Consider the following 23,301-nt stretch of genomic DNA (forward strand, 5'->3'; position numbering starts at 1 on the left):
AAAGTGTTTCTCCGAAAATGCAAACAATGGATCAGCTTCCCCACACGCCAATCAATATACCGGCAATCAATATATCGAACCCTCCATTAGTTATGCTTGTGTCGCGTGGGGAGGGTTTATCAGTGAAATCGAAAAAACTCAAGAAAATTTTCGGAAAGCACTACAAGGACCGAATGAGCATATATTCATCGCCCCATTTAAAGAAATCTTGGAAAAAAACCTCGGGTCTACAGGCCCTAAAACTCCACCAGCGCGCCTCACAGAAATTGTGTCGGGACTAGGGAGGAGCAGCGGGCAAATATGAGGACCCTCCTCAGAGAAGCCGGGATCACCTGATTAATTAGTTGTATGTTTTGGACGGTGATCTTGGTTCAAATAATAATTATCTTTTCAATTGATGCACTCTCATCTCTTTATTCATTTTCTATAATAAAGAGAATTCAAATCTACCCAAAGGAAAATCAAATTTTTAATCATTTTTTCTAAAATTATAACGCTTTACTATATGTTTTGGGGCTGTCTTTACCGTCTGGCCTTATGCTGCCAAGACTTTTATACTTGCACGAACATCAAACGCTCAATAGAATCGGATATGCTGAAAATCGCTCGATAGTTCTCTGAAGTTGGCAGCTGAAAAAATCTCTAACATATGCTTTGATGACGCTCGATGGACTTGTTGCAAATCATCTCTACACCCTGTTGAGTTGGACTACGTTCGCCACTGGACAGGACCTTTCCTGCCTTTCTCTCCTCACGCGCCAGCTCCCACGTCCTCATCACCCGAATCCTACGTTAATCTCGCGGATTGGAAGAGGACCGGGTTTTCTCTGGAGCTTGTGAACTCTGGAAGGGATCCAGATTGGCCATTTCATCTAACATCTTTAATTAAAAAAATGATTTATTGTTTGGATAAATTTGAAACAATTTTTAAATTTTTGGGTTTCTACCCAAGGAAGATTGTGTTTAGAATCGTCCTTCAACGTCATCATTTTTGAAACAACGGCATTCCTGAAATTTATTTATTAATAACAAGATTATGTCCATGACGCATATAATTGTTCTTGTGGTGTACGGATGGTTGGTTTTTCGCAGTCTGAAAAAGTCATTCCCATTGACGGATCCACAGAAATTTTAACAAATGGAACTCAAGAAAGTGTGGACCTGACAGTTCATGGTCATCCTGATGCCCTGGGCAATTGTAATTACAATAACGGACCTCCACAGACTCCTTCAACTTTGATTCCCATGAAAGCTATTTGTGAGTCAATCGAATCTTCCAACCCTGAAGAATGGATGTCATCTCTATTGATTTGTGTCAAAGACCGTCTTAAACGAGTCCCAGAGGAGGTTGACCGCTCATTGCTACTTATTTTAATTCCAAATTTGGAAAAAAGAAATCAGTCTATGAATTAAAAATACTCGCTTCTGTCTTCTGGAATAAAAGCGAAATTACCAAAAATGAAAATAAAACGAATAATAATTCCCCTGATTTGGCATTTTACAACAAGGTGCATGTGGAATTATTAATTCAAATTGATGCAAATAATTCTAAAACAATCGATGCGAGGCAACAGACAAGGAAGATACCGTCTCAATATGTAAATCACGAGTTAATCGAAATAATAAATAAATCATTGATCGAATATACAACAAACAACCTACCTACAAGTATTGAAGATATTTCAATGTGTGTATCAACAAATTACAATGAAAGATTCAATTAAAACGAATTGGAAGCAGAGAATACAAAATAAAATTGAGTCTTTGACTGAAAAAAATATATTAATATCAAAATACTTTATGTCTACTATCAAAGACGAAGAAAAGAAGAAAGTCTGACATTTTATGTTCTTACAATTACAAAAAATCCAAAAGGGGAGAATTTGAAAGAATCTCGACAACAATCACAGACCAGATCCGAATCCTAAACAAAAAGGTGTCTATTGCAGATTCAAGACGACAGTACGGAATTATTAATTGGAAGTTTGAGTTGAATCGATGGTCGTTCTACAGAAACCTACATTCTAACTCTGATAATGCTCAGATTGTTTGTTTCGACACATCTGATTGTCTCAAATTTTGGATGGACGTCTGGAAGAAAAAGGACAAAAATGAGTTAAGTTTTGGAGTGAATAAGAAAGTTACTGGTGCTGAGCACCATGACTCCGACATCAATGACGAGTTTATTTTAAACTTAATTGAATCCCTTCCTAACTGGAGAGCTCCGGGATGTGATTGTGTATACAATTTTTTCATCAAAAAATTGGATTCTCTCCACAAATTCCTATTTCAAGAAATCAGAAATATTATTAACGGAACTATAGTCACCCGCAAAGTTGGTTTTATACTGTAATCACTTACCTGATCCCAAAGAAAGCAACCTCTATTGACCCCAAGGACCTCAGACCGATCACATGTATGCCATGTTTGTACAAACTGGTTACAAAGTGTGTGAATGAAAAAATTGCAATATATGCCGACACTTACAATTTGATAACTGAGTACCAGCTCGGAACTAAACGACATTGTCAAGGAGCAAAAGAACTTGCACTTTTAAACATATGCGTCAACAGAGCGATAATAAATTATTTTGTGCATGGATCGACGTCAAGAAAGCGTTTGACTCAGTTAATCATGACTTTCTTGTTGAAATCCTCGAAAACTCTTAGCTGCCTAATTGGATAACTAGTTTTATTATGTCAATTATTCCAAACTAGAAAGTCTCTTTGAGATTGGGAAAAAAAACAGCTGGGAACTGTTAATATAGAACGTGGTATACTCCAAGGCGACTCTCTGTTGCCCCAATTATTTGTACTTGTTTTGAATCCGTTAAGTAGACTTTTATCTCCAAAATATCCAAATATTTCGATAAATTCTGGTGGCATTAATTCCTTAACCTTTTCTACAAATCACTTCCTTTTCATTGACGACTTGAAGCTATTGTCCAAAGAAGAGGAGACATTGGCGTGGATGATGGAAGATGTGAACTATTACTTTGAATCATCTGGACTGGAGAGGAATTTCGATAAATCAGCAACAAATAGTTACCTATTAAGAAATGATGGTAAATTGATAGATGGTCTGGACAGCTACAGATATTTGGGAGTTTTAGAAAACAGATGTAGTAAAGTACTCAAAGAAGACGTACTCAAAAATATTAAAGAAGAAATGCAAAACCGTATTGAAAAGTTATCGGAAACTAAATTGAACTCAGTCAATTTATTTAAAGCAATCAATGAACATGCTCTATCACCGTGCAATTATTATATTGGACTCATTGACTTAGAACCCTGTGAACTCGAAGAAATTGATAAATTAGTCAGAAAGATACTTATGAATTTAAATGTGCATATGAAACCAGCTTGCAAAGAAAGACTACTTACCGAGGAATATGTTTGGAAGGGGATTGATATCTATCACTTTCAAAGCTGAGAAAATGTTGCTTGATTTCAAAACAAGTCTGGAAAGGCGAAAATTTACTTCTCTGAGGAGTGCAGGAATTCTGTGGACTGAACAACAAAGAAAGTCACATATGGCCACAATCACAGAATTCTTGCGAATAAAATATGAATCAACCCAGCACATTGAACAGACACTAAAGAGTCTGTAGATTGAGCGTCTCTTATCAGCTATTAAAAAGAAAACTCTCCATTCAAAATTATTTGAATCACTTGATAATGAGACTTTCGATATACAGACATCCTCAAAATGGATTGTAAAAGGAAATATTTCTCCTAAATCTGAAGCATGTTCTTCTTTCTGCAGGACAGGAATATTTTCTTCCGCGAGCTTGGTTCGAAATGCCCACATTGCAAATCTTCTAATAAGACAGTCGACCATTTGGCAACTCGATGCAATAAAATTTGTTAAATGCATACACATGCACCTATGCAGAAAATTTGGATTCAAAAAATCAAAAGGTTAAAGACTCACTCTATCCAAAGCGTAATTACCAATGATCTTGCTGAATTACGAGTTGACACTACTATCTCTACCGAATCAAAAATTCAATATAACAAGCCGGACATTTTCCTATACGACAAAAAATTAAACCACATATGGCTAATAGAGATTGGAGTGACGTGTGTGGATAATTTAAAAGCAGTTGAAGTTGAAAAACTTCATAAATATGATATCCTGGCAAGTGAATTAGAAATCATTTACAAAGCCAAAATCAAAATACTTCCGATTGTCATTACCTGGGATGCGATCAGCTCCAAGTATTTTAAAATATACATGGATTTGATTGGCATTAAAGACAGTGTTCTGGCATACATCCAAACGATTGCATTAAAGAAGACGTTGGAAGGAATGTTCGTAGAATATAAACATGGTTTCGAAGACGTAATGACTTCTCAACAAAGATTATGCAGTGTAGAACACTCACCAAAGGGGAGCTAACTCGATGAAAAGGAGACATGATGAGGTGACAGAAAACGAATACTCTGAGGAAGGACAGAATAATAGCAAGAGGATCACGAAAGATGATAAACTTTCAACAAACTCAGTGAAATGACCCAACTTTGTTAGTTTTCTTTCACACGGAGGTCTAGACGACGAAGTTCATGGAACTCAAAACCAACAAGCTTACAAAAAGGGTTTGACCCACATTCCTTTTGGGTCGAAACTAACTAATTTGGATACAAGATTAGAGCTTAAATTAAAAAGCAGATTTTTTAAACATAAAAAGCGATAGGCTATGGACAATCCTAATTAAACCCCTAATTGTTGAAGACGTATTTGATACAGTTCCCTATGCGGCCTTCGGCCGCGGTGTGTTTGATACAGACTTTTAGAAAGCTTAAAGATGTGAGATTTCTAGCAAAAATTCTAAAAACAATCCTAACCAAAAGCCTAATTGTTTTCTAAATTCATCTTTATTTAAAGATAGTTAGTTAACTAGTGTTAATCTGTAATTTTTTTTAATCGGGAGATATGTACATTAGCTATTTCTTCACCGTTAAGGCTCTGAATCGTAAACAGATTATCCTAGATTTTAACAACTGTATATGTATTTCTATCCAACTCATCATAGTGCGGATACCTTCTTATATTGGCATCATTGTCCTATTTATAATAAATTTTGATAGAGACTTGTTTCAGTAAAACTTTCGATCCAACTATTATAGGGTCCTCATCGTATCTCCATTTTCGTTTATTTATCATTTTTTCTCCGGCAATAATTATATTCGTGTATGCATGTTCTCGTGCATCAGATATCGCGGAATCGATCTCATATGCCTTCATTCCTTCAAGATCCAGATCTGATATTGTATTTGGATATTCACAGCCCATAAAAATGTAAAAAGGAATTTGTTTCGTAGTATGCATCGTGTTGTTATAATCAAAAATTATATCTTTAATAATTTCTACATAGCGTCCAAATAGACCAGATGACGAGCTTGTTGAGGATATCCAACGTTTTACGCTTTGGTTTAACCTAAATTTTATTTAATAATTGACTCCAGAATTCGATGTCGTCAATCGTTAACTACTTAATCTTAAATCACACTAACAACCAGTTTTATTCTCTTATTTAAAAAAATGACTAATTCAATGTGCTGAGAAAATGGGAGGTATTGGTCAAAGATGACTCACAAAATTCTGAGATGTTTGACAACGGATAGTTTTTCGTTGTATATATAGATCAGGACTGACGTTGAACTGTCGTCGGTCGGGAGTGAATAAGGTTACATATGGTTTTGACGGGGAAGGCATCTTGACTCCATAGAATGGCATTGTCCTCATATTAGAGCCCGAATTCTGTTATTCTCGGCATTAAAACGTGGAATGGGGTATCTCTGCCAATGAAAGTCTATTATTATTAAAACCAAGATCAGCGTCCAAAAAATAGAACTAATTAATCAGGTGATCATGGCTTCTCTAAGGAGGGTCCTCATTTTTGCCCGGTGCTGCTCCCTAGTCCCGACACAGTATCTATGAGGGCGCGGTAGTGGAGTTTTAGGGTTTGTAGGCTCATGCTTCTTTTCCAAGATTTCTTTAAATGAGGCGATGGATAGATGTTCATTTGATCTTTGCAGTGCTTTCCGAAATCTTTCTTGAGTTTTTTCGATTTTTTTCATGGTTCGTTTCACTGACCAACCCTCTCCACGCCCCACAATCATAACTAATGAAGGGTTCGATGTATTGCCGGTAGATTGATTGGCGTGTGGGGAAGCTGATCTATTGCTTGCATTTTCGGAGGAACACTTTTAAGATGTTCAGTTTCTTCATGCAGCTGGTAGTAACATTTTCAACGACATATATGACTATCGTAAGTCACGCCGAGGATTTTCTGGGATTTTTTAAAAGGGGATTTCCATGTTGTTTAGATATAAGTTCACTACCATTTTCTCAAGCTTCCTTGCTGAAGTCATAAGCGTAGTGACTGATTTTTCAGGACTAGTTGATAGTCGATTTATCGAAAGCCAACTTTCGAGATTGTGGAAGTACAGTAAAGTCTCTTGAATCCGCCAATTTCGGGAATCGGTAAAATCTGGCGGATTCGAGAATTTGGCGGATTCGAGAGACTTATCGATTTTTTAATCCATTAATAATTTAAATTATTAAGCCAAAATAATTAATTAAAAACAAAAAAATCAGTAAGTTTCGACTTGTTTCTTCTTAGAGTTTGGATCATTGAAGATCCAATGTTTTCAATATACTCAAGATTTTCTATATTAAAGAATTCTTCTTGATTATAGAACTCTTTTAATTTGTTTAAAGCGATAAAAGCCTCGTTAATGGTAACAACTTTCTGACTTTGTTCACACGGTTCTTCGCTAATTTCTTGTTCTATTTTTTCTGAATTATTTAATTCAAGTTCTTCACTTTCATTATATTCAATCTCAATATAAAGACTTTCTTCTAACGCAGGGGTGTCAAACATGCGGCCCTCAGCGTACTTTGCCAAACATAAGTGCGGTCTGATTTAATGGAGCTCAGGAGTACTGTTGATGCACATAATGTAATGAATTTTTCTCAGTATGAAAGACAACTAGAATCGTTGTTAAAGGAATTTCAAGAAAGATTTAATGATTTTTCGTCTTTTGAACAACAATTTTCATTATTCGCATCACCATTCTCTTTTAATGTTTCCAATGCAGATGAAAGTTTACAAATGGAACTATTGGAAATCCAATCAGATTCTATACTTAAAGCTAAATATTTGGAGGTTGGAATACCTGCTTTCTTTTCATATCTTCCTGGAAAATTTAAAAACTTTAAAAAGTTTGCTACAAAAATCATTGCTATGTTTGGTTTGACATATGTGTGTGAACAGCTTTTTTCATTTATGAAAATGACAAAAACTGCTCAAAGAACAAGACTAACTGATGAACATTTATCCTCTTTAATAAAAGTCGGAACTACACAAATAGCTCAGCCTGACATATCAAAAATTGTATCCAAAAAAAGATGTCAATCCTCTGGAAGCAGCTCTCACCAAAATTAAAGGGCGATAATTGAATAATTTAGTTTCTCTTATTTTGGTTATTCGTCATAATAAATATCAGAATTAATCTCCCTTAATGAGAAATTATTATAAATGCGGCCCTCAAAGCGAAATGAGTTTGACACCCCTGTTCTAACGGATCAATAATATCCATTTTTTCCAAAATATTATCATAATTTTCAATTAAGGGATTTTCATAATTAATATTTTCATTGTTTTGAGTCCATTTTGCATGAATGAAACAATTTAAAATTAAGGAACTTTCTATTTTGTTCCAAGCATAATATGTAAATAATATTGAATCTTTTATGCTTAGTTGTTTGTGTGCAACATAGGGGTTTGTCCCAGCTTCAATTTTTTGAATTATATTAGAAAATTTTAGAGAATTGAATTTACATTTATACGATTTAATTATGCCCTGATCCATGGGCTGTAAAAAAGATGTTGTATTAGGTGGTAGAAATAACATCTCAATTTGTTTTAATTCAATCAATACCTAATGTAAATTTCATGAAATTCACCTTATGTGCAGGAGATTGATCTACAACAAGCAAAATTTTTCTATCTTGTTTTCGCAATTCCATTTCCCATTTTAATAGAAATTGATTAAAAATTCTGCTATCCATCCATGATCTCTTTGAATTTGAATATATAACATATTTTTTGATATCGAAATTCTTGAAACATCTTGGATTTTTAAACAACCCAATTAGTAAGGTAAAATATTGAATTATTTTTGTAATAATTTAATTTGTATATGTACTTTATGTTGTAAAAGAGTAAATTAATTAATTTTAAATCAAAGAGGGAAAACATAAACATTTATTGTTGGATGCATTACTTTGTTAAGTCTGAGGTATAAATAATATAATATTTTCTGCTCGGTTTATTTTGTGAATTGGATAGAAATATTTTATTCACATACAACTTATGCGACTTAATTCCAGATTCTCTTCTTAACGGGTTATACACGACTCAGTTTAATTACCAGGGAACATATCCTGGGATTCTCTATCTGTGGGAATTTCGTAATCTCTCTGTGCCCAGTCAGTCGGACAGATGATATATTTGAAACAGATTTTGCGTTTCACATTTGGGAATTCCGTTTTAGCGATCCAATGAAACTTGTAATTTGATTTTTAAAATGTTATTTCAGATTTTTACCACTTCAATAAACGTCGATTCAGATCACCTCGTGGAGGTGTACCAAGATATTAAAGGATCGAGAAATCTTGTGATCACAGCAAATCCATCCTTTGTGTACGAACAACTGAATATTAAAAATAAAAAGTTCTAGTCAAAACAATTCGGAATTAGTCGATTTTGTGTATATTTTTCTGACAAAGCCAATTCCATTGGAGTCTGGGTGCTCTAATGTTCAAAAAATTCAAATTTCGTGCAAAATGTTGCCCAGTCAAACAAAGCAGAGACAACCCATCATTTTCCACAAATATAAAAATTCAGAGTATTTTATTTGGGAGACTTATTGCGCTTTTTTAATCATTTCTGTGACCAATGGAGACTCCTTAGATTGTGCATTGCTGACATTTAGCAATAATTTATGGAGTTGTGATGACGATCAGTTGATGAATTATTCACGTTTTTTATTATTAAGTTGATTTTTTGATTTAGTCCAGTGGGGAGTTGTTTTGGACACAGTTTTTGGTGATCCTTCCAGCACATTGCAGATTTGGTATGTCCTCACCTCCGAAGAAGTCGTCACTTTATTAATTAAATTTTTTGGAGGTGGAACGGAAGTTGATAATGTCGAAATCATTCAATGATTTTTCTAGAGCGAGACGATAGTCGTCCCAGGAAGCTCTTTGTAATTCGTATAACAACGCCGTTGAATGTCGATGTTTGATTTTAGGCCATTCTCAATAATAATCGGGCTGTGATCAGAATTTAGGTCGTAAATGACCTTCCAAGAAGTAAAAGGGGCCAGAATTGGAGTACACAGCGAGATGTCAGGAGAAGAAATTGCGTCGCCTTTCCTTGACGGTGTTCTGATGTGAGATGAGAGATTGTTGAGGATAACTAAACCATCAACTTGGTCGAATAGTAGAGATCCTCTTGAGTTGAGAAATTGATTTTTTAGCCATATCGGGCTCTTTGCGTCCATATCACCACAAATAATAACATTGTTGAGGGACTGGAGGTTTTGAATAGAAGGGGTCCATCCATGAGGACATGACGAGTGAGGAGGTATGTACATATTGATGAGTCTCCTGGTTGATGACCCTGTAGAGACAGTTATAGCTGTCATTTCAATCACTTGGTCGTTGCCAATTAGCGAGTAAGCTTGGGAGGTACAGTTAGTGAACGGGATAGATTTTTTGATAAGAGTTAGTAGGCCACCCCCATTTACGGAGCCCGGTCTGTCCCGACGGATGTAAGAATAACCAGGGAAATCTGGCAAGCGATTTTTGGCCGAGAGCTTCGTTTCTTGCACCAAAGCAATGTCCACGTCGTGCTTCTCCATGAAGGAATAAAGTTCAGCAGTCTTCTGAGCAATTCCACTGATGTTGATCTACAAGATACGCAATAGGTTCTTCTTGTTGGGGCCAGGATTTGGTTCAATGTCTCCGGAAAGGAGAAGGGTGAGTTTGATAAGCAAAGAGGTCCTTGGAAGCAACGGCTTCGCGCCTGCTCTGCTGCCACCGACGTCGCGGAATCGATCCGATCCGAGTAGTTTTGGGTCTTTTCGTAGTATAAAACTATCATTTGCCACCGCAAGAAGGTGACCCACATCGACAGACTAATTTCTTAGCTAGCGTCTAATTTTTTTTTGGGACTTTCATTACCTCACTAATAGACAAGTCACTATAATTTCTATTTGAAAAATTATAAATAAATGTTTCTTCCAGGAAACACATAGAATATATCACAATCAGAAAACGCTGAAAAGTATCAAGCACAAACATTGGTTGAAAATGGAAACAAACTGTTCAGTAAATGAATATGAATTTATCAATTCAAAAAGTCAGTTTGTTCACTTTCTTGTCCAGGAACAATCATTTTTATAGTAAAATTCGAATTCATAAGCAAATTTAAAAAATAGTTGAAAAAGAAAACATTAGTAATTTCACGCACACATTGAGAATTAAACTAACTCACAACTGAATGTACATCAGTCTTGTTGTAAAGAAGATCAATTAAACTTGGCGAATTTATTCCACGCAAGAAATTCTATGAAATAAGGGGAACTGAGCACACATGAATATATGTAAACGTATCAGCCGAGTCATCCAGTTCATAATCGAAAATATTCATTAATTTAAAAAGCTTAATGATCAAAGCAGTCCTTTCTAATCTAATTTTGAACATAAATTTATCCACCTTTCAGGTCCACTAGATTGGAGAGTGCAGCGAAAAACGTCTTTTGGATCATTTACAAACAAAAGAATATTCGAAAAATATCGGGAAGAATTTAAAAGACTATATTCCCCCCGATTGATGATATCCTCGAAAATTTTCATCAAAAGTGGACCAAATCGTTCGTCTTCTGGCGAAAATTGAGACACAAGCCTATCTAAAACTCTGTTATGAAGTCGCATTTCGAGCAATTTCTTTCGAAATTATTTTACAGGAACTGACCTCGATTTTATACGGCAAAAACAGAGACGGAATGGGATATTGGTGCGAGGAATTGGGATAAAATATAGATTTATACCGATCCATCTCAGTGAGAGATGGAGTTCGAAGTGTCCCGTCAATTTCTCTCTTCACAATAAGAGGAGACTATTATAGTCATATTTACAACACATTCTCTTTATCGAGCTCAACAAACACACAACTGTGTTTTGAAAAAGACGAAATTTCGGGATCTTGAGACAAAATTCTGGGCTCGATTATATGAGGAGGGACGATAGGAACTGGCTGAAGCTGTTTTCTGAGTCTATTTTTAGCAGCAGCCAACATCTATAAATATTCACTTTCTACTTAGACAAACATTGGTGTAATCTTCCGACGACATCAGAACTAATTTCGACCGATTTTTTCCTCCCATTTTTCTCAATTTTGTGTAATCCACGTCGGTTTGGTTGATTTGGAATAATAGAGTATTAATTTCTTTATTCTTAAACCAATTGATGGCATTTTTAAAAGAATCCTTGTCCAGAGAGACGCCAATTTTGCAATAACTCCGAGATGTGTTCTTAACTGAGGTAAATGATTTTTATCAATTATTTTAATTAAAAATATCATTGGAAAGAATAATAAGAACCTAAAGTAAAAACACGCATGTACTAATAAATAAATTAATTTCAATTGATACAAAAATTAATATATATAAATTCCAAATTCAATATTTTGTTAATTTAAAATTAATTAGATTACAATATGTTAAACAAGGCCAAGCCCGAATGCTTCAATCTACTTACTAGCAATATTAGAGCGTATCGTTTGCAGAGTTTTGTACGTTTCTCGTCCTTGGCGTTTCAGATTCTAAATTAAAGAGAGAATTTTTATTTCCGGTTCCCCTCTGTCCTGCCATATTGTTTCCACGTCTATTCATTTAGAAGCCTTCTCCATGTCTCTTCTCTGTTGCATTAAACGAGTTTTCTCTCTTGCATCGATGACTGCGTAGTATAGTTTGATGAATCGTTTTCCCTATGAATATTCCATGTCAGTCAACATAGGTCTGTCCCATTATTCTTCGTCGTTGTTATACACATGCCTTCCTGTATGGAGTCAGTATATTTTGGTGTTGTTCTTGTTGGCGATAGACAAGTACTCTACCTCGAACATGTCCTGAAGTATTCGGTCCAGACTGGAAGTGCAGTTGATGCCTACAAAGAACAGACAGAGGATATGTTGTGAATAAGGAGATGCTTTGAATTGCTCGAACTGCTCAAGGCCCATAAAAAGTCAATTCGGAGTGGAAAATTCGATAAGAAGTCTCCAGTCCTCACAGCGTGGTGACCACTCTAGTCAAAACAGAATCGAGTTTGCAGTAGCATTTGCTATTGTAGCGAATATATGTTTTCCATTTACAGTTTTATCATTTTTGAACTTAATGGAGGCATTCATGTCTGTATGGCCAAGTAATACATCCAAGAACTAATGATTTTGTTCCAAGACACTCAGTTCAGTTATCCCCAGTTCAGTGCTGTCTTGGAATGCGCAATCACAGCCAAGGAATGCGGTGGGCATATTATTTCAGTTATAACTTTGATAATATATTTAGGATGGAGATTGCGTATGTCCTGGAGACATTGTAAAAGCTTTCTCCGTTGGAGCCAGCTTTGTTATGATTGGTGGAATGTTTGCAGGGTACGATGAGAACGGAAGCGTAACCGAAACTGCTAACTCTTCTACAAAAACGATGTTATACCATACAGATCTCCAGCAAACACAATAAAATATGGAATTGATTTAAGTGAAAAATTAGTTCCCACAAACAGTCACAATTGGAGAACGTGTCTTGTGTTAAGTACACAAAATGCCTTATAAGACTGGTGCTATGTCATATCGTCCGTTTCTTATAAAGTCCAACTTTTGCTCCCTGCAACTAAGCCAGTCAACACCCGCGAGTATTTTGGAACCAGAAATTGGTAAAAGAACATTTGTTTGTTGAACCCACAATGTAACGATCAGAAGATTAATGCAGTAGTGAAGGAAAACAAATATATTTTAGTTTTTTTAATACTTTTAGAGTAAACTTTGAATACTTATAGGACAAAGAAGGCTCTTCTTTTTAGAACGTATGGCCAATGTGGAACTACAATTTTGAGAATTACATAAAGTCAGTTTTTGAATGGACAATTGTTTCCAAATTACAATACTTAGATATTCCCAATTTGACCAATGATTCCTCAGCAATGGTTTCCTGGTAAATATTCAATTTATTCGGATCTTATAAAAATGATCTCATAAGAAAGAATTTTTTAGAAAAATGAAAAACAGAAATTTATAAATCAGAAAGAAGCATTCCAAAGACCATCCCCGAGAAAGTGAATCACCTCAATGGCAACTCCTTTATTTATTTTTAAACTTGAAATAATAAAAAAGAACACAAACATGTCCTGACTACTCATCCTGGTACGACCAATTGCAATCGAATATTCTTTGTCCTCAACTTTAATTGAATAAAAGTTAAGGAAATTAACTGCATAGTATTAAGTAATTTTAAATAAGTTTAAAGGATACGACAATTCTGCCCGCCGGCACATCAGAAATGGATCCCCCAGGAGAAGTAAGGCCAGGACACATGATATTTGCCCCAGCAAAAATAAAAGGCACAGCGCCGAGATCAACTTGCATTTCCGGCAATAAAAAAGGATCTCCTTTTTACAAATATAAAAATACATCTGTGGAGCAGTCTCAATGTGGGGTACAACTTGTCTCTTATTTTGAAAAACAAATGTGAGCCATCCTCGTCGATGATTACTTCCACGTGATCTGAACTAATTAAAACTAAATATTTATTCATTTTACCATTTTACGAGTTTTGCTTTTGATTTTTTGTGCAAAATTGTTTCCAAATCATCCACAAATGGAGGATAGGATTTTATAAGCTGTTCTCTTATCGACCTAAGAGTTGTGGATCCAGCGATATTCATGCTAATTACGCACTCCGAAGGCGAAAACCTGCGTCTTTATTGTAAAGTATATTAAATTTAGTGTTAAAATTTTATTTTTATATCACTTTTTGAACATGTTTCTGCTATATCCAAAACCACACAAGTCTTTAGTCGTCGAGACTATTTCTTATTATAAATTACAAAATAATTAAAACATTTCTAATTATAAAGAAACTGCACAAGATCTGTTTAAACAATCAGAAATAACAGAAAGAATTCATTCTCGTTAAACATGAGCTTTGCAGTCGTATTTATTGGAAGGTTAGAATCTGTTCCCAACATCTACCAGACATTTCAAATTCGCCACAAACTTTGACATAAAGAACCTTCCGTTAAAAGCCCGTGTGATCATTCACCACATGAAATCCTTTTAAATTTTACTCAAAACACGTTAACCACTTCATTCACCAACTTGATGATCTGCGTTGCCTGATAGCCCGTGAAATTAGACGGCATCCGAGTGTGACACCAGAATGGGGTAACAGATTCTTGGCTCCAAGTAGCCGAATGGTTACTGCTAAACGAGAGGAGGCGAATTAACGAAGACCGTCCTTCTACGACGGGAGAAAGCGCCTACATCTCTCCCCACTGGGCCAGTTCAATTTTCCCTCGCCGTATTAAGATTTGGTAAACTTTCAGAACAGCAACACCACAGTCGGAATAGAATATACAAAGAACTTGTAATGCGACAGCACGAACTAAACGACCTCATCAAAGTGACTAGTTTTATGAACAAACACAGCAACTGGAATATGCGGATAGACGGTTCGGGTACGATTATTACCATTGTCCTTTCCATTGCTCATATGCTCACGATGACCCGTGTTCTCATTTCGAGTGAGTTATTGTTTTGAGCCCTGAGAGGCACAAGTGTTGCCAATGTGAACATGATAGATGCTGTCAGCAACACCAGCAGGCTTCCCATCCACCAATCGTCAACACACCGAGAACTCCCCGTTCTCTTGTGTTCCACTGCAAGGAAGATTCATTCAAACGAAATATCAAAAGTCACACTGCTTACAAAGCTATCAGACTGCTGATAAAAAAGCAATACGGTAAAACCTCTCGAATCCGCCGATTTTGGTACCGAACAAAAAATCGGGAATTTAAATAATATTTTTTAAGAAGTCGCTATCTGAGAAAGCCAAATGGGTCACTGATTTCACAAATAAGCTCATGTTGCTTGATTCTCACTACGGATTTTTCGTGCTCAGAGCAAACCTCATGTTGCCAAGGCTTCTATATTTGCTGCGAACTTCAAACTGCTCAATACAATCCGACATGCTTCAATCGCTCGATACTTCTCTGAAGTTGGCCGCTGAAAAAATCCTAAACATATCCTTTGATGACGCTGGTTGGACTTGCTGCAAATTACCTCTACGCCTTGGCGGAGTTGGACTCCGTTCACCTCTGGACATGGCTCTTCCTGCATTCCTCTCCTCACGTGCGAGCTCCCAAGCCCTCATCACCCAAATCCTACGTAACTCTCGCGGATTGGAAGAGGACCGGGTTTTCTCTGGAGCTTGCGAATTCTGGAAGGGATCTGGATTGGCCATTCCATCTAACATTTCACGCCAATGGGAATGGGATGATATCTCCAGCAAAGCTAAAATGGAAGCAATCAGACCTACATTGGATCAGCATCGCCTCGCTTGTTTCGGTGCCGCTGCCAGACCTGAAAGTGGAGCGTGGCTTAATGCCCTCCCTTGCTCCCAATCTGGAACCCTTCTCGATAATGACTGTGTGAGGATTGGCGTAGCAATGCGCTTGGGACTTAATGTCTGTTCGGGAGGCCAATGCCGATGTGGGAGTAAAGTCGATACCAAAGGACTACATCCCCTGTCATGCAGAAGGAGTGCTGGCCGTGCTCCCAGACACTCCGCTATCAACGAGACTATTTCGGCTGCGTTACAAGCAGCTGGATTCCCGACAGAACTGGAACCCGTTGGGCTTGACCGTGGAGACGGTAAACGCCCAGATGGAGTCACCATTTTCCCGTGGAGTAATGGGAAATGCCTCGCGTGGGACTCCACGTGCACAGACACCTTCTCAAAGACCAATATAGTTGACTCCGCGATCAGTCCAGGCTCAGCCGCTGAGAAGGCTGAGGTACATAAAGCTCAGAAATATTCCAACCTGCTGGACAACTTTATCTTCTCCCCAATATCTGTAGAAACCTCCGGGGCCATGAGCCAAAAATCGTTTGAACTCGTCGTTAAAATCGGGAATCTGATCTCGAGAAGACGGAGAGAGCCTCGGGAGAAGCAATGGTTGTTCCAAAGAATATCCATTGCGATCCTGAGGGGCAACGTCTTCTCGATCATCAGCAGCTTAAGATTATGATAATCATTTTCACTCAATTTAAAATAAAAATTGCTCATTTTAAAAAACAAAAAAAAAATAATAATAATTATTTCACGGACAAAAAATAAGAAAGAAGGAAAATTAATTAAAAGAAATGTATTATACAAGTTATTCTAATGACGGCCAGGATCTTTGGTATTTTTTGCGAGCTTATTGAAATCCACTGGTAGGGTAGATATCATTATGCGTAAACATGACTCTAAGTTTGCATCCGTTATCCGAGATCTATATTGACTTTTTAAATATTTCATTTTGGAAAATGTAGACTCACATAAATATGTGCTTCCGAATAAAACGAGAATATTTCTTGCCATTTCACGTAAATTTGGATAATCTGTCGCTGATTTCCATACATTCAACAAATCTTTGCTTTCATTAAATTTATTTATCAAAATTAAATCATTTTTTAATTTCAATAATTCAATTTGAAATTCCAATGGCGCATTCTCAATCGAAACAGTATGTGGTGCTGCAGTTAATTGAAGTTTGAGTTCAATTTTTTTTAATTCGTTAAATCGCTCTTCAAATTGTTTCAAAATATAATCGACTGTAGTATTAAATGTATTTGGTGTAAGATCGTCATAATTAATTATTTTGTCATCAATGAGATCAATGAGGTTAACCATTATATAAAAATAGAATTTTATTTAATATGAATATTTTTAATTATTATTTAGGGTTTTTCTTGATTAATTAACACTACGAGCATTATATTTAAGATTAGTTGCTCGATGACCTAATTGTGCCCACGGCCGCACATTCATCGACTCTCGGCCGCATGCGGCCGTCACGGCCGCACTTGCGCACCCCTGCTCTAGAGCAGTGGTTCTCAACGGTGGGCGATTCGCCCCCTAGGGGCGATTTTTTCTGCCAGGGGGGCGATGGCTGATTGCTAATATTTGAAAAATTAAAATCTTATGTTAGAAGTCGATAATCTTTGAAAAAATAAAGATATATAATCGAGTCTAATAATATTTATTAATAATATGATATTTTTATTATATTTTATTTAAATTTCTAAGCGTGATTTCTAGTTATCTTTATGGGTCGTGTTCAAAAAAAAGTCAGAATGTATAAAGATGAATATATTTCTCTTGGATTTATTAAAGATCCTCAAGATTTAAACCACTTTGTCTTCAATGGTACAATTTTTTCGAATGAGGCAATGAAACCGTCTCGTTTGATTGAACATTTAAAGCGAAAACATCATAATTCAATTGGAAAAAAGCCAGACTTTTTTCTAGAATTAAAAAAGAATTTTGAAAATAAAAACACCTTACCGTCAATCTTTAATAAAAATATATCTCAAAATGTCTCTGGATTATCTTATTCATATAAAGTTGCAAAGATAATCGCAAAAACTGGTTGCATTATTATTTTAATTTATAGGTAATGCCCATTCGATTGCAGAAAATGTCATCCGTCCTTGTTTAAATTTATTTATAAACGATATCTTACAAAAAGATTCTTCAAATATTATGAAGACTATTCCATTAAGCAACGACACTATACGAAGAAGAATTGATGAAATTTCTAATGAAATTGAACAATCTTTAATTTTATTTCTCAGAGAACGCAAGTTTTCAGTCCAACTTGACGAATCAGTTGTCGTTGATAATCAGTCAATTTTGATGGCATATGTAAGGTATTACTTTTTATAAAGATATTTCGATGATGATTCTATTTTGCAAGAAGAGTTATTATTTGCAAGATCTTTAGTCACGGATACTACAGGATTGTCAATATTCAAAATGTTTGAATTTTATTTTTACAAATTTAATTTAAGTAATAGAAAATTTGGAAAATTCGATTTTTATGACCACACTTTTGATGACAACGATCTGAAAATTTATGAATTTCATTTAGAATCTTTGGAACAAGATTTGAAAAAAAAGATTTGAATATTTAATTAATTTAAACTTTTCTGATTGGATGATTAATCCTTGGTTGCCCATTCATTATGATTCTGATGATGAATGTCAAGAAGAATTAATAGAACTAAAAAACGACGAAGAACTGAAAATAAAATTTAAAAATGAAAACCTGACACAATTCTGGGGAGAAAAATCTATAAAAATGAAATTCCCGAAATTATGGGAAAAAATGATGCCAATAATATTATGTTTTCCTACGTCATACTGCGTAGAGAGAGGATTCAGCACTCTGAATAGTATGATCGGAAAAAAAAAGAAACAAACTAAATATAGAAGAAAGAGGCGACATTAGAATTACACTTACGAAAATAAGTACAAATTTTGAAAAACTTGTCAATCTTCATCAACCACAAGGATCTCATTAAAACTCTTATTTTTTAAATAAAAATTTTTACTAATGAAATAAGGGGGCGATACAAAAATAAAGGTTGAGAACCACTGCTCTAGAGCTCCGAAAGCTTCCGAAAGATTAACTCTTTTCTCATTTGATTCCTCTTCAATAATTGTTTCCTAAGTACAATTATTAAATAAAGTCACTAACTGATTGAACTTTTTTGACTGCAATGTATCAGCTTGTTCAGATTTTTCTAAAAATTCCATTAGCTCTTCATTTTCAGTATATCCATCAATTTCAATAAATTTGAGTTTCGGAATTTTCGTTATGTTTAATTTTTTTGATATCAGTCCTATTCAAAAGGTCCGATTTTGATTTAAAGTCTTTTATAGTTCTCGAAGAAATTTTCTTTTTTAATCGTGAAGAAAAAATCCTGGAAATTTGTTAGCTTATCAGGCTAAGTATGGTCTAGGTCAGGGTTTCTTACCCGGGGGTACATGTGCCTAGGGAGTACGCGAGAAGATCCAGGGGGTACGCGGAACAATTTTTGTCATTATTCAGATATGTTTCAATTCTTGCACACTTATGGAATTTTGGAGTAAAATGATTCCAAAGTATTCGTTATTTTAAACAAATCGGAACTTTCTGAAGTTTGTCGAAGTTTGTCGAGTATGCAATATTTAATTCCTTATCCAACAACATGCTTATGCGAAACTGCGATGTCTTGTTTATCATTTATTAAAAATAAATCTCGTAATCGATTGAATGTTGGAGATTATATGCGAATCGCTCTTAGCAACATGGATTCGAATATTAGAAAACTTGTTGCAGAAAAGCAACAACAAATATCTCACTAGAATTAAATCTTATACACTTTTTCGGCATAAAATATTTTATTGATTTTGTTTAGTTAGAAAATAATTGTCGCGCGCAATGGATGAAACGCGTGCCTAAAGTGAAACGCTGTGAACCTTGAGAAAACCACAAAAAACCTCGAAAATAAAATTAACAATCCTTTGATGAAAACAGGAATAAAACCGAGAAATCAATTTTTTATTATTATCGTTTGAAAGATTAACAATTTATTTAAATAATGGTTAGCCATTTTAAAATTACCAAAAAATTAAAAATATTTTAACCTGAAAATTTACCTGTCTAAATTTTTTTAACTTGTGATTTAAATACTATTTGTTCTGCCCGCGCAATTGGGAGTTGGAATCAGCGGAGGTTGTGAGTCGGCCGCCCATGCTGTAAGGGAACTAATGGAGACTCCAGAAGAATTTATTTTGGTTAAACTGGACATCTCCAACGCATTTAATTCAGTCAGAAGAGATTTCCTGTTGGAGTCCTGCTATGCTCTTGCCCCCTCGGCTTATCGTCTGGTCCATCTATCTTACTCTCAACCAAGTCTCCTCTTGTTCGGTAATTCTGTTATCGTATCTTCGACCGGTGTACAACAGGGAGATCCTCTTGGTCCTCTGTTGTTTGCAATCTGCGTCAACTCCATCGCCCACTCTGTCCTTTCCCCTATAAACATCTGGTATCTTGATGACGCCACAATATGTGGACCACCATGCTCTGTCCTAGAGGACCTTCGCGTAATTATCCCTGCCCTTTCATCTATTGGTCTTGAGATAAACTTTGCCAAATCCGAAGTTATAAATCTCAATATCCCACACGGAATTTTTGTCGAAACTATGGCCGTTCTGGAAGATATTTTAAAAGGCGTGCGGATCACTGATAAAAAAAACCTCCTCATCCTTGGCTCCCCAATTGGTCGCGAGGCTTTGTCTCAAACTCTTATTGACAAGGCAGCTGTTCTGTCATGCATTATTCAAAGACTCTCTCTCATCGACGCTCATGTCGGGTTCTTTCTTCTCCGTAATTATTTTTCAACTCCGAAGCTACTATATACATTAAGAAGCTCTCCGTGTTTTCACGAACAAAATCTCCTTTCCGTTATTGAAAATATTCTGAAGTCCGGAGCAGAGTCGCTATGCAACGTACGTTTCGACCCTCTTGGTTGGATTCAATCCACCCTGCCTGTAAGCCGCGGTGGGATTGGACTCCGTTCTCCCGTGTCTATCGCTCTTCCTGCTTTCCTTTCGTCAACGGCATCATCCCGTGTCCTCACTGACATTGTTCTCAGAAACCTACCCGAACGAAAAATGTCAGTTGATCACGTGGCCGCTTTGGACCTGTGGGATTCATTGTACAACAAAAGACCCAGTGACCCGTGTATCCAAGCTCAATGGGATGCCATTTCTTGTGAAGCTCTTGACGTTCATCTACGCAAAAATTTCGATCAGCACAGACTTGCATGTCTCCGCGCAGGCTGCTGCACAGGGAGTGGGGCCTGGCTGGATGCTCTCCCTGTCCCTTCCACCGGTAACCTATTAGACAAAGATTGCCTACGAATTGGTTTATCATTGCGTCTTGGATTGGAAATCTGCGAAATACACAAATGTCGTTGTGGTGCTGTCATTGACCGTTTTGGTCTACATCCCCTTTCCTGTCGTCGCAGTGCAGGGCGCGCACCACGCCATGCAGCACTTAACGACGTTATTCAGAGGGGGCTCACGGCCGCTGGGATTCCATCAATCCTCGAACCCGTCGGGCTTGCGAGGGGAGACGGAAAAAGACCCGACGGCCTATCGACTTTCCCGTTTGAGTTCGGCAAGTCTCTGTTATGGGATGCGACGTGTTCAGACACTTTCTCGGAGCTCAACCTTCCTTCTTCAGCTGTCGAGCCTGGCTCAGTCTCTCGCAAAACCGAGAAGATGAAGATTGGAAAGTACAAGGAGCTCTCTGAACGGTATCTGTTCACTCCCATCGCCGTCGAGACTTCCGGCGTCATCGGCGAAAAGTCTCTTTCCTTTCTAAAAAAGCTTGGCCGCATGATCTCCCATAAACGGGGAGACCCACGCGAGTCCAAGTGGCTTTTCGAAAGGATTTCCTTGGCCATAGTACGTGGAAACTGTGTTTCCATTTACGATGCCGGGAATTTAGTTAGTTAATAACTATTTGTTCTTACTTAAAAATCTTAATAATAAAATGGTATGGTGTGAAAAAAAAAAAAAAAAAATTTGTTCATTTCCATCTTGATCTTTTATTTTAACTCTATTATTTGAAATTAAATCTTCAACAGTAAAGATTTGTTGATGATAAAAAGATTCTAATTTTCGCTTCTTCGTCCTTTGATTTGTATCAAAATCTTTTTTCAGCAAAACATTATTTCCAATTGCAATTTCTATATCCTCTTGTTCGGAAAAAAGCCATAAATGGTGACATATTTATAGAAGAATGAATTGAAATATTGTACTGATATACAATTTTTTCTAACACATCCACCCATTTTTTCTGTTTGTCTGTGAGTTCTTTTTGAATCCATCTGCAAATGGTTTGATTGCAACGCTCCACTTGTCCCTGTGATTCTGGATGTCTTGGACGTCCCCTTTTATGAATTATTTTAAATTCTTCACATAATGACGTTATTTCTGAATTAACAAATTCTGTTCCGTTGTCAGACTGCAGAATTTTTGGTGGACCATAGGAAAGAAATATAGTTTTCAATGATTCCGAAACTGTAACTGCTTCTTTATTTTCTATTTTTTTAGCAAAGCAAAATTTTGAATAAATATCTATGACATTCATAAGATATTTATAGGAATCATTTATATCTGCATAAAACGAAAGATCGACTAAATCAACTTGATAGCTAAAAATAAGCTATTGAATGAACCGTTCTCGAGGTTCTTTGGCTACTATGTTGACTAGTGGATATTTTGTCTTTAAGGGCTGACTTCGCTGACATTTGTGGCATGATGATATTACATCCCTAATTATGTTTCGATTGATTATGCAAAAATTATTTTTGCAATACTCTTCCATTTTATTAAATCCATAGTGATAAATTGAATGAATCCTTTCACAATGCAGTTTCATGGATTCGAAATCATTTGAGGCAATTACCAATATTTTGTTTCCATCAGATTGTTTATAATATAGCACACCTATCATTAGATTTAATAGTACCTCCAGAATTTACGAAATTTCTACATTTTTTGAGAAAACGAAATCTTTTTAGTCTTGAAAAATCTTCTGGTATTGTATTATTTATTAAAAAATCAAGAATATTCTTATACTCCTGATCATCCTTTACAATGTTGGCAAATCTCATTTCGATAATATTATCTCAAAGTGCGCAATCATATTTAATATTGACTTGATAATTGTCAAGAGCTTAATTGAAGGTTAAATTCAAGGTCACGGCGTTTCACTTTAGGCACGCGTTTCATTTATGGCGCGTGACAATAATTTATATTTTATAATTAAATCATTTATCTCAAAAAAAGATATGTAAAAATTTAAAAATCGATAGGGGGTATGCGGGATCCATTTTTAACCCCAAGGAGTACAATTTATCAAAAATTTGAAAAAGGTTAAGAACCGCTGATCTAGGTGCTACCCAAGTTAATGTGAAGGAGTTGATCAAACTTCAGAGGGAATCGCTAATAAAAAGATCAACTTAAAAATCATTTACAAGACTCTTTTTAGAAGTCTGGGAACCCCGCACATTGACGTATCGTCGTCATCAACATGGTTGAAATATGGGAATAACTCTCCCCGATC

At 36.0% G+C, this 23,301-nt stretch overlaps 4 protein-coding genes across 4 annotated transcripts; all 4 read left to right on the plus strand.

The window, feature by feature from the left end:
• Positions 1-2,973: 2,973 nt before the first annotated feature.
• Positions 2,974-3,432, plus strand: LOC115231668. Its single transcript, XM_029801639.1, has one exon. The coding sequence runs from the start codon at positions 2,974-2,976 to the stop codon at positions 3,430-3,432; it is 459 nt and encodes a 152-aa protein (XP_029657499.1).
• A 456-nt stretch (positions 3,433-3,888) lies between these two features.
• Positions 3,889-4,401, plus strand: LOC115231669. Its single transcript, XM_029801641.1, has one exon. It carries the CDS (start codon positions 3,889-3,891, stop codon positions 4,399-4,401), a length of 513 nt encoding a protein of 170 aa, XP_029657501.1.
• A 2,533-nt stretch (positions 4,402-6,934) lies between these two features.
• LOC115231670 (general transcription factor II-I repeat domain-containing protein 2B-like) lies at positions 6,935-7,453 on the plus strand. Its single transcript, XM_029801642.1, has one exon. It carries the CDS (start codon positions 6,935-6,937, stop codon positions 7,451-7,453), a length of 519 nt encoding a protein of 172 aa, XP_029657502.1.
• A 12,478-nt stretch (positions 7,454-19,931) lies between these two features.
• Positions 19,932-21,976, plus strand: LOC115231671. The gene is made up of 2 exons (XM_029801643.1): positions 19,932-21,345; positions 21,894-21,976. Exons 1-2 carry the CDS (start codon positions 19,932-19,934, stop codon positions 21,974-21,976), a joined length of 1,497 nt encoding a protein of 498 aa, XP_029657503.1.
• The last annotated feature ends 1,325 nt before the right edge of the window (positions 21,977-23,301 follow it).

Source organism: Octopus sinensis, unplaced genomic scaffold (genome assembly GCF_006345805.1).
Source record: "Octopus sinensis unplaced genomic scaffold, ASM634580v1 Contig18749, whole genome shotgun sequence".
Classification (NCBI taxonomy): Eukaryota; Metazoa; Mollusca; class Cephalopoda; order Octopoda; family Octopodidae; genus Octopus; species Octopus sinensis.